Source organism: Nestor notabilis, unplaced genomic scaffold (genome assembly GCF_000696875.1).
Source record: "Nestor notabilis isolate BGI_N333 unplaced genomic scaffold, ASM69687v1 scaffold11508, whole genome shotgun sequence".
In the NCBI taxonomy this organism is placed as follows: domain Eukaryota; kingdom Metazoa; phylum Chordata; class Aves; order Psittaciformes; family Psittacidae; genus Nestor; species Nestor notabilis.
Genome location: NW_009940599.1, coordinates 29,008 through 45,201, shown reverse-complemented (window position 1 = coordinate 45,201; position 16,194 = coordinate 29,008). Strand labels below are relative to the sequence as shown.

Below are 16,194 nucleotides of genomic sequence, written 5' to 3'. Positions count from 1 at the left end.
GGTAGCTTGTGAACACACCAAAGCAGAAGCGATATTAACAAGAAAGCTTAATAAAGGTATATTCAAGCTGTACAAACTCATGCACTGGCTGGGCTGGAATGGCAGTTCCATGAGTTAATATGTTGGCCTTTCAGCCCTTCCAGCCTTGCCATTTATAAATTATTATTTGTGTTCCTAGATAATAGCACTAAAACAGACGTGTAGAACTTGGTTTCTCCAGTGATATTTATGTGCATCACCCTGAAAGCAACATTAAGCTGATAAATAGAAGCCTCAGAAGAGCCAAACCCAGTAAGACAGATGTGCGCTTCATCTCAGCTTGTTATCAATTCATCTCGTATCCTGTTTGCAAAGTGTAGGCAAAGGTGATATGCAGAAAAGTAAAATAGCTTCTTGAAACTTAGTGCAGGCTTCAAATCATGAGTAAGGTCACAAGTTACTTCTTCCCTTTTTAATGATGGTTAAAAGTCTCAGGAGAGAAAGAAACTCTGGGAAGATGAAGGGCAGTCTGAGACATATCTTCTCCCTTTAGTCCCTGCAGGACAGCACCAAAAATGACCTATAATATGCAAGTAGTTATTCTGAGCAGAGGGTCTATTTGACTCAGATCTATTGGGTATCACTAGGTAATTTGCTTTAACTAGATGAAAGTGTTGCCCACTGTGAGATGGCTTGTCTGGAAGTACTCTCCCATTTCTTGTTAATAATGGCAGTGAAATGTTACTCACACACATCCATGCTCTGATGTGGTTAGTAAGATGAAGATGTGATTTTCATTCTCTGTTGTGGTTAGCAATATGAGGTTGTCTGGATACAGCAGGCAAACCTCAAAGAATGGAGATTATCTACATTATATGAATGTCCAGTGAGTAAATTGGAAGTCAAGGGCATTCATGAGTATTGATGTGTGGGATATGCAATGGTCTGACTTAGGGAGAGGAAAGCTGAAGAAGATAAAAGTACATATGAAAAGTAGCCAGAGTTCAGTGTGTGAGCTTGGTACATGCTCCTGAGTTCCCATGAGGGATACGAGGGTGTCCTTTGATATTAGTTGGCCATTGCTCTGCCAAAGCATGGTCAGACAGCAGAAGAAGCAGTGGTCAGTGCTCCCGGGCTGGAATTGTGATGGTAATGTAAGGAAACATTGAAAGTGATGATAGATACAGGACCAAGTGAAAAACATAAATATGGCTTTCTCCTTTTTCTGACTTTCTTTTCCATTTATTTTTTCCCTTTCAGATCTATTTTGACTGGGTTGTTCCCTACATCATCAGGTACTATCTTTGTGTATGGCAAAGACATTAGGACTGACCAGGAAGTTATCAGGAAGAATATGGGGGTGTGTATGCAGCACAACGTGCTGTTTAACTACCTCACCACAAAGGAACACCTGCTGCTCTACGGGTACATCAAAGTGCCTCACTGGAGTAAACAGGAGCTCTACCAAGAAGTGAAGAGGTATAAAAATAGGGTTGGAGAAGGGAGGGAGTGCTGTCAGGATTACTGTGTGGTAGTGCCATCACCACCGCAAAGCTCAAATGAATGTTGGAGAAGTGTTGCAGATCCAGCATAGAGTTCATATGATGCCTTGGTCTGCCTAGAGGAATATATAGATATCTGTGGCTGTAAGAAAACAACATCTCTTCTCCAGAGGGTTTACAAACTTCTGTGGCTATTCTTTGGAGATGAATTTATAGGCCGAAGGGTCTAGTCCTTGCTGCTTTACAATTTTCCCCAGAAAGAGGTTTAATCAACCAGTCAGAAAGATGATGTCAATTTTATTGGTTTTGTGAAGAAGTGAAGCAGCCAGAACCTCACAGGGAGTTTGGATCTTGGTGTTCTCAGATGATGAGGTTGAGCCTTTAACCTTGACTTGTCAGATGGAAACTTTGAAAGCATCCTAAAAAAATGTTTTAGATTAAAGTCGCAGTGACTGAGCTTACAGGGTGAATCATCTCCCTGCACTGTGACCATGCAGGAGAGCACTCCATACTTGAGCAGTTTTTCATTTGCAGTTATTGGGGGGGGTTCGGGTATTTTCACATTCCCTACTTTTCAAAGATGCCTGAAGGACAACCTTTGGGGGTTGTTTTTAATTTGTTTCGAAGGACTTTGAAGGAGACTGGACTGTACAGCCATCGTCACAAGCTAGCTGGCTCCTTGTCTGGGGGGATGAAGAGGAAGTTGTCTATAGCTATTGCTCTCCTGGGTGGATCAAGAGTGGTGATACTAGATGAACCGACCACGGGAGTGGATCCATGCTCTCGGAGAAGTATTTGGGAAATTATCTCCAAGAATAAAAAAGGTACCATCATGAGACAAGATGCTGCCCAGGGGCAAAGGTGATTCATGTCACTTTTGCATATATGATACAAGTGGCTTTGAACTGTGGGCTTTGGAGACCACAGAGAACAAATTCTGGGAGACTGTGATTTTGTAGACTTTGAGTACATCCTGCTTGGTTTCTGTAAATTCAGAATGTCATGTGGAAAGTAACTTTGCTAAAACATACAATGTACAATAACTTCCAGCTTCTCTCTAATGTTGCCTTTCATTCAATTTCACTACTAATTACAAAAAAACCCAGTCAATTTTCACCTAATACTGCTCAATCAGTCTGATGTGGCTCAATCAGCCACCACATGTGTTTGTGGTGGCTGACATCAACTTTGTGTTTTACAGGCAGAACCATCATTCTCTCAACACATCACTTGGATGAAGCAGAAGTTCTGAGTGACCGAATCGCCTTCCTAGAGCATGGAGGGCTCAGATGCTGTGGTTCCCCATTCTACCTCAAGGAAATGTTTGGTGATGGATACCACCTGACACTCACAAAAAAGAAGGTTCATGTCTGAGCTGGTCCTAAATTTTTAGTGTCTTGGGTGGGAAACAATCAGTTGTATAACAGGAAGGAAGGAGGCATGTCACAGTGTCCCACAGAAATGAAACATGCTGCAGAAGGTTCATCTCAGTCTTAGATGTCTGCAGTGGAATGGTTGTTTCAGTATACTTTCTGTTCTGTGGAATAACTTCTTTATATGATTGCTTTGTGCCTGGGTAAAAGTGGAATGTCTGAAGCCCTTGGTTTTGGCCACACAGGTTCAAAAATATGCTGTGCTATTTCCTTGGCCTTGCCAGTAAGATCATTTTCCCTATGCTTCAACCCCTGAGATACCTGGGTTACAGTGCACTCTGCTCCAGCTCGCTCTGCCTGTCCCATGCTGGAATTTACACACTTTCTTCATAAATACATTTCCTTCAGAAAGACAGCCTATATGGAGAGTTCCCCAAAACACAGCAATGTTCAGCCCCTCTATACAAAGCCTTGCAATTCTGATAGACAAGGCAGAGGTCTGAACTTGAGCCTCCTGTATCCTAGGTGCACAATGCAGTCCTCTTTATCCTCCATTCCCCACTGAGCCTTAGCTCCCTTTCATGTCCCATGAGCATGGTCACTGCAGCAGGCACTGCTGGGAGTACAGGCAGAGACTCTTCTCTTTGCAAGCCTGCATGGAGCTGAGATAGGGCTCTCAGCAGCTTTGTCTCTGAGGGGGGCCATCAAGGCTTGTTCAGGGATGCAGGCACATATTGACAGGAGCTGAGTGACAGATCCAAGGACAGTAGGGTACCAAAGAACTGTTGAGGATCTGGATGTGAGCGTGCTGCTTCTCTGAGAGATGCTAACAGAACATGTGTCCTCCCACTTCCCTCAAAGCAGAGGGAGGCTCTCCAGCAGGACCACTGGACCAGCCCCTGTGGCCCTTGGAAAACAGGAATGTGCTCTGCTTTGTTGAAAAAGAAGTTCCTGAGGGTTGAAGGCGAGGCTGGGTGCAGAGTGTGAATTCTGAAGTTCAGAGAAATAAACCAGATGGGAAGAGCCCATCGATAGCATCTGGCCTGAGGAAAAATGTTCTGCTTGCAAGGAGGGGAAAATCTGCTCTTGATATAGCATTTATTACAGTGCTGTTGGTAGTCCCAGCACACAGAACAGTGTGCAGATACCGTAGGAGATCAGCCACTCTTCCAAATCGCTGGCAGTATAGATAGAGAAAATGAAAAAAGATCCGTATGCAAAGCCCCATTTTTCATGCGAAAAAGACAGTATTTGTGCTGGCAGCCAAGTTCAGGTGTCAGCTTCTTCTCTGCTGTACTACAAATGCGCCGGCTAGTGCAAAGTGGTTGATTCAACCCAGTCCCAGTATCCCTGTAGACAGAGGGAGCCCAGCAAGGTCTTGGCTGCACCAAGGCAGGCACAGAGCCACACCTCCCTCTTCAAGGGCCAGAAACCCACTTTCATTTCCTTTTGATATTTACCTTGAAATGTTGCATGCCTGGACTGAGACCACCTATGGACTGTGCTCTGGGACAGCATTTGGGCTAAATCCTGCAGTAGGAAGTTTGACCTCACAGCCCTCTCAGTGAACACAGAGTATTTTCCTCCTTTTTCAGAACATGGTAGAGGAGTGTGACACCACAGCAGTGACCTCCTTGATCCAGTCACACCTCCCGGAGGCTTATCTCAAGGAAGATATTGGTGGAGAGCTCGTGTATGTGCTTCCCCCCTTCAAGTCCACGGTGTCAGGGGCCTACCAGGCACTTCTCAGAGCCCTCGATACCAGCCTGAGTGATCTCCACCTTGGTTGCTATGGGATTTCAAACACAACTGTGGAAGAGGTATGAGCTCAGGATCCACTTGATTTAATGAAATGTTATGGAGATTAACTTTACAGCGTTGTGTAGCTCTGCTTTCTGGGCTAGATGGTGGCATGTTTTGGATGAGAGTGTTGCCAGCAGGAGAAGTGGTTTGATTGTTCACTGTTACATGTGAGTGTGTAGACGTACTCATAAATCTGTAGGTATAATAATGCACAAAGTGTACCACAGTCTCACCTTGCTAACAGTTTTTTTGGCATTTCACCTAGAAAATGAGATACTGGAGTTAAACTAAGGAGAGAGGGCAGTGATGTGTTTCTCTTTGAACTATTCTGTTTGTCTCTGTGAAGCTGGATTTGCCTACAGATGCAATCAGCAGGGAGGGAGTTCATCTAAATGATGAAATTCAGCATGGATGCTGTATTGGACAAATGAGTCACCTGGAGTACCACAGGCACCTTTCTGCTCATGGGAAATCTCTGGTCAAATAAACACAAACGTTTAGTTGCATCAGAAACAAAAAGTAAATGATGAGCAGTGACAACCTTTGTCTTGCAGAAAGGAGGGAGGGACATTGTTACCTTTCTGCTCAGAAATTCTTGCTTGCTTGTAAGGTGTTTTCTGAAGGCAGAAATAATGAGTTGTACAGCATGTGCAGCTTGGGTGCCACAACTGTGCACATTCCCAGCATGTAGGCAGCTGGGACTGTCAGAGGCTAGAGGGCAAATACCCCAGGAAACAGCCCTCCTTGTTTCCTCACTGGTGCCATGCAGGGAGAGCAGTCTGTGTGCTGCTCACTGTGTGAGTGGGGAGAGAGCAGAGTTATGTAGGCCCGGAGCTGAATTGCAGCTTTGTTTACACCTGCTGAGTAGTCATGTAGTAGGTGTTACTAGGACAAGGTAAGTTCAGGACAGCTGCTAAGTTTTGTTTCCACTGCTGCAGCAGGAGGTGACGAGGAGCTGCACAACAATTTTATACCGGAAAAAAGTGAATTTCCCTCACAGAGCACAAAGGGAACAGAGGAGTGTAATTCACAATTGCTGCACCAACTATAGCTACAAAGTGGAAGAGTGGATTCTGATTATTATTTTGGTAAATCGAGTCATTTGGACCAATTTTCCTTCATATTTTCTTGCTCCATAGGTGTTTCTCAATCTCACAAAAGACCTAGTGAAAGACCAGAAAGAAGATGCTGCTCTACCCCAACAGCTGCCTGGAGCCAGTGGTCAGATTGGCAGTGATGAGATGTCTATGAGCACGGATACCTTCACAGAAAGAGATGGTACTAAATGATGTCCAGGTTTTATTCCAGATTGGTTGAAGATACAAACAATGACAGATGGACTGATTTGAGCTCCCCATATTCTTTCTTTGTTGAAAAACACATTTCCCCCAACCGAGGAATCACAAAGCAAATAAATCATTGGAAGTACAGCACTCAACAGTTGGTTAGATCCACTCGTCCAGAATAGTCTGAATTACAGAAGAAATTACAGAGGGGTTTTGTTTGTATCCGCCTTCCTTTAAATTGAGCCAGGTTTTAATCTAATCAAATACAGTATGTGGGTGAAAGAGCAAATGTATACCTCTGAAAGTAGTTGCTGTAATTGATGTGGAGGATTATTTCTACATAATTTAGTAGAGTTGGAGAGAAACTCTGTGTAAACCCCTCAGCCTGTTGCAAAAGCAGCACAGCTCTGAGCTGGGTCCTTCTTGCTGCTTTTTGCTGTGTCCCAGCCATTGCAGTGTGGTAAAACAGCTCAAAGGGCTAGGCAGTGAGATAAATTTATGTTTAGAAGAGAATCAAGCTACACCAGTATGTCAAGCTGCAGAAGGTGGCACAGCCCAGAAATAAGCAAGTATCTGCTTGAAATGCTTTCTCAGAGCAGGAACAGGTTTTGTACATACAAATACACCATTAGGAAGGCATCCAAGGGACAATGCAGAGGTATTTTTGTACTCACTTCTCAAAGCTGGCCTGCCCTGTATATGTTCCTGTATGTAAGCAGTAACTCTCATGTGTAGAGAAGTGTTTTGCGTCACCCCTAATTAGAGCACTGAAAAGGATTTGCTTTGTGTTGTATTGCGTAGGTTAAAATTTCATTAAGGAGAATAGGTTGCACAGGATTAGGCTCTGCTTTTAGTATACCACAACCCTTCCATGCAAAAGATCAACTGGTTTATGTGCCTTGTTTTCTTATTTTATGATTAATACTCTTATTGATTTGTCTAAGGACCTGCTTTCTAAATCATGATGATTTTCAGTTTGCAAATACAACAAAATGCATTCTTCTTTTGTACCCAGATCAGCTCTTGATTAGATCCAAAACCCTGCAGGGTTTGCCACTGCTGCTTAAGAAGACATCAGCATTGTTCATTAAGAGATTCCACCACACCCGGAGGGATGTCAGAGGCTTCATTGCTCAGGTCATCCTCCCAGTCCTCTTCGTGATGGCTGCGATGGGGCTTGGGACACTGAGAACTAAGGAGACTGAATATCCTGAACTGATGCTTTCCCCGTCGCTGTATGGCACATCTGACCAGGCAGACTTCTTTGGGTGAGTGGTGGTGTTTGTGATCCTTGTAAAAAGCCAGTTTCACCATCAGGATTATTTATAAGTACACTCAGTAGAAAACTGTTACCCAGATGACATGTAGCTGTGTGATCTGTGTAGTTACGTTACGTAGGCACATGCAGAAATCCTGTTCCTAAGGGATCTCTGCAGGAGCTGGCTGGGCTCAGGCCAGCAATCAGAAAGCTTTAGAAAAACAACCTCTCATTTGGAATTAACTGTGAAATATGTGAGGAATTTTCTTTGTGTTTCCCATTAGAGTCTTCTGTCCTTGTTACAGCCATACTGTCCCATGGGGATTTCTTAATATATACCCTCAGTGTGAAATGGAGGTCCCCACATCAGTTGTCTTCCACATTACAACTCTGGGATGAAATTCTATCCATCTTGTGAACTGTCTGCATTCCTCTCCTCTCTGTGGGTACAGGACATGCTTTCCTGCCCAGACCCCACTAGTCCAAGGCACGTAGTCAATTTGAAGGACATGCACTTTTTCAGTGCTATTAAGATGCCACCACTGAATTATTTCATTGTGCTTAAAAATGTTATATCCAAAATGGTTATAATTTGTTTCATTCTGATTTCATGATGTGAACTGCTGTCTTTCTCAGCTTTAAGTCAGAAACAGAAAATGTAGCTCTAAAGCAATCATGTCTGCTCTTAGGTGTTCTTTCCCCAAACTGCTCATGCTGTTCCACTCCAGTCCTTCTAGCTGGGGGAATGAGCCAGAACTTCATGTCTGAGTCCTCTGTTCCTCATGTGCTCTGTTTCTGCTGATGGATGATAGCTAGAGAGCTGGGTCAAAAGCACAAAGCATCTTCTTGAATGACCAAAACCTAAATAGACATCAAAGATGAAAGAGCTGATTGAGACAAGACTGGAGGTAGTGACTGAAAATTGCAGTAGATGCAATTGTTTCCCCAGGAAACAGAATTTTGATTGTCCAAAAGTTCATCAGTATTTTGCTTAAATCTAGAGGCAGCAAATCGTTGGAGTAGCTGTGCAGCTGTAAGCAGTGAGCAGTCTTTTTAAACCTGTGTGACAGTCCTCATGTACTGCATGTACTTAAGTGATTTGCAGGGCTGTCACCACAAGTAATTATTTATTTAACATCTTAAATCCTGTTTCATTCAGACAGTTTTTCTCTGCTCAGTGGTAGTGGATGTATCTTGAACATTTTCCTGTTTTCTTTTATCTTTGTTAAATCTTAGGAATTTTAATGAAACCACAGATGCTTTAGTTGCTTCGATGCTTGCTTTCCCTGGGACAGATAACACATGCATGAATGAAAGCAATTCGTAAGTAGTTCTTGGGTTTCTTGCATCCGAGTTCTGAATCTGCAAAAGAATTGACATAACACTATTAGCCATATGCAGAGAAAAGAAAAAACTATCTCCTGCCTCTCTTCACATTGACTCGCAGACTCTTCCAGCTCATTAGGAGATGCCTAACTGGTCTTTCGCAGAGAGGAGCAAGCTTGTGCTGCTTACAGACTTGAGCTGGCAGGGATGCAAGTCAGTTCTGAGCTGGAAGCTGTGTAGTCATGATTGGTGTGAAGCAGACCTCAGCCTTGCTGAGAGCCTGCATGTCTCCCATGCAGCTTGGAGCAAAGGCTTGCATCTGGCAGCACAGAACTAGGAAACTATACTTTGCTTTAAGTCTGAGACTGGGAGTTCCAGCACAGTCCCAGCACCTTGACACTGATGTTCTCCGCTTCCCTCAAGAAGTGTACAGCACCATAAGTGAACTTATTTATTACTATGAGTGGTAAGGAAACAGCTTTGGTGGTGGCAGGATGCCGGAACAAGAGCAAGCTATTCTTACACTTGGGAAGTAGTCCTTACCTCCCCAGTAATCCCAGTTATAACACTGAGCACACCCAGGTAGTTCTCTGTGTAGCTTTGTTACCTGCATCTAAGAGCTGTGCCACAGGGGCTGTTTTGCCTGCAGGTAAATTTTCAAGGAATTGGTAGTAAAATCCAAATCCTGGGCAGACTTGAATGCTCATGTGTGCTGTGTATCTGCAGGCAAATATTTACACTGAGTGTTTACAGTGACTGCCTAGTCAATACAGTCCATTGCAGGACTCCCAGTTGTTGCAATGGTAATAGCCCATATTTCTGCACTCTAAGATGATTTTGGCCTCTATATGCTAACTCCTGACACTGTCTACTGTGGGAATGAAGTGGTGTCTGGATTCCTCCTAATCAGCTGAACAAATCCAGGCACAGAGAGCAGTAGTGAGGGGTCTCTGCTGAGGGGCACTGAAGGCAGCGGGAGGATGGGTATTCCCTGAAGCACTCAGAGCTGACAAGAAGCTCTGCTTCTCTGCTAAAGCTACTCACTGTCATCCTTGCTGTCATCAAACATGACAGCAATTAGCATCATTTGCACACCTGAGCATAGAGAACCAAAGAGGGAAATGTGTTCATTTTCAGGCAGTGTTTAAAGGAGGACATGCTTGGCCCGTGGATTAGCAGTGGAGACCAGAGAACTGAGTATTCTGCCTGCAACTGCACAGATGGCATCCAGGTAATTTCAATAAAACCAAAACTCAGGAGGTTTGGGGGGGGATACTTGGGAGGCCTTTATAAGCTGGAAGTAGTTTCGTGGGCAGGCATGATGCTAAGAGGAACTCGGTGTATTCCCCCTGTCTCTTTTTGGCCTGTTGATTTTGTACATTGCGTAACTACTGTGTGCACCAGTTTGGGGACAGGAAAGGAAACAGCATCCTCAAAAGATTCGCATGCTAATATAGCTGCCTTGCTCCTCATGGTGGTAAAGGTTTAACAGTGCTTTTGAATGTTGCATGATTGTCCCATTTAGCTGAGGTGAACATGTATTCAAGAGGAAAATTTCACCTTATACAAGCACTGTCATTTTATGAAAGCACAGCTATTACTGCTGTTTGCTCTTCAGAACTTACCTTTATGCAAAGTCTAGATCCATCAGCTTTTACTCTGCTCCTTATTATAAATAGTGATGATTAATATTGGCATTATGGTGGTACATACAGAACCAGATATGAGCACTGCTGGGCTTAGTATCTTCACATGCACATGGGAAAAAGGCAGATTCTGCCCCAAGGATGTTACATTTTTGCAGTTCAGTCTGAAGCTGATCTCTCCTCCCTCCAGTGCTCAACACCTCTTTTCAGCCTTTTTTCCAGTAGGAAATCAGACTCATGGCGCAGCGTGATGCCATTTGTAAAATGAAGCATGTACTTACTTGAATGTTCCTAGTCATTCCTTAAAATGCACCTATTTTGTGTGCTTTTCAGGACATAAACTTACATTCACATCATTAAAAGTATTGGCACCATTAGTCTGGGAATTCAGGATAACGTTCAGAGCTGATTCTCACCTCTAGCAGGCTGTGCCTGTGCAGGTGTCCCTCAGCATGAAGGAAGCTATTTTGTGTATTCTGATGCAAAGTGGTGAACAGAAACACAATGGGGGAGGCCAGAGGTTTTGTTATGGATGAGCTGAAAGAAGCAGCCAGCATGCTGTCTGGTAGGACACTTCAACCTTAGGAAACAGTCAATGTGACTTTGACCCTCAGCTTGTTAAATTATATATTCAGGGCTAATCAAAGCTTCTCTGAAGCTTGGGAAAATATTCCCCATGACTGACAGTAAAGCAAAAATGTACAATGCAACTGCTGTGAAATGCAAGAGAGTTTGAGGCCACCACAGAGTTTTCTGCTCTGTGAGTTGTTTTGCCCTCCGCAGTTGTCTGTGCAGTCACTCTGACGCTCTGCTAAGTAGGATCAGCCTTAATTCAGCAAAAATCTTCCTGCATAGCATGAAGCACATCTCAAGGTCTCTCTGATGTCAGTAGAACTGAAGTGTAGATTTAAGGAAAGGTTGTTTTTAAGCACTCCAATAAATACGTTCAGGACAGCGTGCAGGGGTGTAAGATGTGTGTCTTTACACCCTGATTTGTGAATCATCAGCCTCTGTAAGAATCAGTCCCATGACTAGAATGTTGCCATTGCCTGCTCTCAATCTGGTCCTGGTATGCTAGTTTTCAGTTAAAACACAGACATTAATGGTTTTTTTCATCTGTCTCCACTCAGACGTGCCCACAGACGAACTACACTCCCCCTCACAGAAGGACCTTCTCCACACGGACACTTTATAACCTTACAGGGCACAATGTGGAGACCTACATTCTGGCAACCACCAAAGACTTCCTGCAGAAACGGTACAGCACAGATTTTCTCTGAATTGCACTGGGAGCAGCCTCTCATATGTATCACATCCACTGTGCTTGAAGAGGTGACAGTGCAGTAGGGGTTTAGAAGGGCCTCTCTGATGAATGGTCTCTGTCAATTTGGTGAGAGGAGGTAAAATGTCCTGCAATTTTGGAGTTAAAGATAAAAAGGTTCATGCGAGTGCTCTGCTCGATCATAATAGAGATAGCCTAGAGATAATGTGTCAATCACCTGATATGTTGATGGCCAAATCTGCAGACAAACCTTTGTCTGACTCAGAAATGCTTAAAAAGAGGAAAATCTGATGCAGCTTGTCATGAAGTAAACCCTGGGGAGAGACTTTTATCCCAGTTTGATTCTCTGAAGAGTCCCAGTGTGTGCTTCACTTAAACAAGTGCATCCGTTCCAGTGAAATTAGAGGCTGAACGTTTTCTTGCACCATGGGGCTGTTAGAGCTGTTAGTGTGCCTGGACTCTGCAACAGAGCTGCACAGCATGTCTTGGGGCAAAAATAGCCTGTCATTAAGGCTGTCAAGGAATATGTTCATCTGCCATTGATGTAAACTGATCTGCTTGTCTTCTGGGTAAGCAGCTGTCATCTTATTCCAACGAGGTAGGGTTAAGAGGCCACACAGCTCCAAAATGTTTCTCAAATGGAGACTTTCAGCACAGTTCTGTGATAGTGCTGCTGAGTTTCTCTTACCCTTTCCCCCTCAAAAAAAAAGGGCTGTTGCAGCAGTGGTGGTGTGGCCACACACCACATACTGGGATAAGTTCTTTTCAGTCAAGCTTGAATTAACTGTGGTGATAGTGGCATGCTAAAATGCCCCAACCAAGGGATTAAAGCTTTTGAATGAGAGTAGCAATGCATTTCCTTCTGGTTTTCACTCAGGTATGGTGGCTGGAGCTTTGGGCTGCCTTTGACAGCAGATCTCCAGTTTGATATCAGGCCAGTGCCTCCCAACAGAACACTGACTAAGGTAACTAACCTCCATCTGCTCATCCTGGGCTGGGATGTGTGAGACCCAGAAGAAGTGATGTCATGATAAGGGATGTTTCAGAAAATAGAGCTCATGTAATGAATGAGCAGATGTTTTCACCCCTCCCGTCTTATAATTTCATCTTAGATCTGAAAGCTATAGCTATTTGCTTATCACATGTCAGATTTAATACCTGGAAACCTTGATAGTGTTGGAAGCAGGGCAAGCCCCAGTCCTTGCTCTGCTAGGGAGAATGAAATCACTGAGGATGCAGGACTTGGGGATATGCAAAGGTGGATGTTGTCAGCTATGCTTAAGCTTCTAACCTTAATAGCCTAAGCTCTGTCCTTTGGTAGGTAACTTACACCTCCAACCTGGTTGTGCCCAAAGTGGGTGACAGAAAATCCCCCCAAAATGCATGTCCTGTGTTCTGATTTTTCCCCTCAGTCCTCAGGGTTTACTGTGGAGTAGGTAAGACAAGTTATCAGAAGGAGTTGCTGAATGAGGTGATGACTGGCAACCTTTTCCCCCTGGCTTTCAAGGGGTGTTGGACATCTGACTGCTTAGACTTCTTGGGGAAGTCCCCACTGCTGGTGTTCATCAGATCTGAGCAGAAGCCAAGTTTCTGTACATTTCATGTCAAATATCCAGCTAGTGCTTCTTTCTGCTCTCCCAGAAGGCAAATGAAGCTGATGGGACTGCTTGTGCTGAAAGTGAAATGTGCTTTCATACTCATTCAGTAGTTGATGTGGTTTAATCATTGGACTTCAACATGTAGAGCTTATGACTTTATATAACAACCATGCAATGATTCATTAGTGCAAGCAGAACAACCCAAAATGTTATCAGTAACAATTTATCTTCCAAATTGTTTTAATTTCTCAATGTGTGCAGGTGTGGTACAATCCCGAAGGTTATCACAGCCTTCCAGCCTATCTCAACAGCTTGAACAACTTCATTCTTCGGGCTAACTTGCCAAAAAATGAGTCTTCCAGATATGGTAAGTGTCCCTTTACATGAGCAGATAATTTCTCCCCTTTGGGGGGAATATCATGGTTCTGTTGAAATTGATGACAGCACTTTCCTTGACTTCTATGAGGCCATTTCTTTATTCCCAATTAGACAATTCCTTTAAAAACAGAATTAAAAAAAAAGAATAAATCACATATCCCATTTGTCTTTGCCAAAGACTCAGGGGAGCTGGACAGGGAAGGACCCCAGCTCCTACATAGAACACTTCCTTCATCCAGAAAATGCCAGTGGTTGCTATTTGATTTATTGCCTCTCATCATGGTACTGAAATAGCTGTCTCTTGAGAGGTGCCCACTAATTATGCATAGACAGGCTACTTCAGGTCATCTCTGGGGGTGGTTGAGGTTAGTGAATTTTAATATGTCACCCTTCTGCTGAGAGCAGCTCAGGTTGTGTGGGCATGTGTATGTTTGTGTTTGAATGACAGAGACTGAGATTAAGTGAGAAACATAATTTTCAGCTATATTTTTCCTCTGGCACACACCATACACAGATTCCAGAAACATCAGTAGCCTGTCTGGGGTTATCAGTTCCCTTATCGTCTCCTCAGTGATGTAATGAAGCAACCTGAATTGCTGCTGATAAACCAGACACCCCATCTTACCACTTAAGTTTAGCCTACGTTAAGAGTGCAGCATGGGCACACAAACAAGTCATACAAGTGTATGTATGCTGTCTCTAGAGATGGAGGGGGTGCAAGGAGAAGAGAAAGATTTATGTTGATGCCATTTTGAGAAATCTTATACAGAGATTTATGGGATCTGACAAGAGTAGCAATTGATTTTCTTTGACAAATGGTGCCCTTCCAGCCATGTCCTGGTCATGCCTAGCTCCTCTCACCTCAGGGGCCTGACAGTGAAACAGGTGACAGTGTCTCTTTGCTCATAAGACTGTTCCTCACTGGTGTGTCTGAACTGAACTATAATGGGAAAGGCATCTTGGTCTGAAGCTGAGTGTCATGCCATGAATTAAAGAAACAGCAGAATGCTGATTACAAGTCAAAACAGCATGTCTCTCTTTCCACCTCCACATACCAATGCACTCAAACTCCCCTCACAACAAGCTCAGCTCACAAGAAGTGAAACCAAGTGCTTTGTCCCCACCACCATCCTAAAATGTCCACTGGCTCATGGCTTGTTTGTTTGCAGCATGCCCTCTGGGTCAGAAGGTTCGAGCTCTTCGCTGTGCACTGCAAGAGCATATCACAAAGCTGCAGCCCCTGCCCAGGTGCAGAGAGAGGAGACCTGAGCCAGGCGCTTCCAGCTGCAGGAACATCCCAGAGCACCTGAATTATTAAGCAGTGAAGCTTCTTGTCCTGTCTCTGTATTCCCAACACATGCTGTAGTGAGAGGAAAGGCAAGAAGCTTGTGTGAACAGTCTAAGTTTTCACAGGGAAAGTTTTATACCAGCAAGATAACAATTTTCAGTGGGAAAGAGTAGCAACAGTTTTTATTCCATCTGTCCTGCTGCTTATGTGTTGTTGGAAAGAAGTGCTTAGTAGTAAATGATCAGACAGATAATTCCCCACTTCCCACTAATGATCCAAACCATAGAATGGGGGAAATAAAAAGAATGGACGAGGATAGCTCCCCTGGGGTAGAGTAAATCCAGTTTGAAATACAATTGAACAGACGTTCTGCACGGCGTGTTCCTGGTAGCTAAATCTATTTGTTGTTGTGACAAATAAATGATGGTTTAAGAACCATTGAAATGGCCAGATAAACGTGCATTGTCATTTCAGCAGTTTGAAAGAGGTGCCAGTCCCACTTTAGAGGTTTGACTTAGACTGCATAGATTTAAAAAAATAAAAGAGAAAAACCCTGTCACTAAGCAAGTCATAATAGCTTTTGACTTATGTATATCGTGCTTTCTCTTCTCTCAATCCCAACCAACAAAGAAGAGAAAGCATTGAAATGGAAATTTTGACTTCTAGCCTAAGCTTCAGTAAAGGAAAATGGCTTTATAGTGAAGTATTAACAGATTAGACAGACGGTATTTGTCTTTCTCTCTCTCTCTTTCAGAGAAGGGAAACATTTCCTGGCTGTTTGAGTGGCTTTATCAGCAGCCCAAGATTTTAATTCCACTCACTGATGACAAGACTGAGGTTTTGGGTTTTTTTCCCCTCCGAACTGAATTTCCTGCGAAATCTTCCCCTTCAAATTCATTAGCTCAGTATGCCATTTGGGCAGCTAAACCCTCAGTCTCCTCCTTTCTGGTCCCCACATCAGAGTGCTCATTCTTACGGAAAATATCCCAGAAGAGTTTTCCCCATGTAACTGGAGGAAAGTCAGGCATGTGGCCATAAGGAGCTTAAGTTTTAGAGGTGGCATGTTCAAGCACATCTCTCTGGATTTAATAGCAGCTAGAGGTCATCCCATGCTCCCTGAGAACTGAGGCATTTCCTTAGATGCCTAAGTATGGATCAAGAACCTTGTGTTTAGGCACATAAACATCTTGGTCTAAACCCTTTCTCAGGTGCTAGAGACCAAGGCAGAAACCTTCACTGGACGATGGAACTGGCCCACCAGAGCCCACCACGTTCCACCTTTTGTTTCTATAGGCACAAACTGCCTCCAAACAAATGCACTGTGATGAACAATACTAGTATATTTTGGACTAGCTGTTCTCCTTGGTAAAGAAGTACTTAAACCAAATCTTCTAAAGGTACCTGCACATGAGCAGAGAACTTCTCTCTTGCAGCTCGTGCCTGATACAAACCCGTTTTTAAGGGATCCTTTTGGA

General features: G+C 43.7%; 1 protein-coding gene across 1 annotated transcript in view; it reads left to right on the top strand.

Moving 5' to 3' along the window:
• Positions 1-16,194, top strand: part of ABCA12 (ATP-binding cassette, sub-family A (ABC1), member 12) — a gene marked incomplete at its 5' end in the record, with an annotated part of 51,576 nt that overhangs the window by 21,928 nt on the left and 13,454 nt on the right. Inside the window, 11 exons of the mRNA XM_010020440.1 lie at positions 1,240-1,458; positions 2,109-2,305; positions 2,683-2,843; positions 4,450-4,674; positions 5,797-5,935; positions 6,959-7,211; positions 8,438-8,524; positions 9,665-9,758; positions 11,304-11,431; positions 12,333-12,420; positions 13,315-13,420. Of these exons, the coding sequence (XP_010018742.1) occupies positions 1,240-1,458; positions 2,109-2,305; positions 2,683-2,843; positions 4,450-4,674; positions 5,797-5,935; positions 6,959-7,211; positions 8,438-8,524; positions 9,665-9,758; positions 11,304-11,431; positions 12,333-12,420; positions 13,315-13,420 (1,697 nt within the window). The remainder of the gene's footprint in view (positions 1-1,239; positions 1,459-2,108; positions 2,306-2,682; positions 2,844-4,449; positions 4,675-5,796; positions 5,936-6,958; positions 7,212-8,437; positions 8,525-9,664; positions 9,759-11,303; positions 11,432-12,332; positions 12,421-13,314; positions 13,421-16,194) is intronic.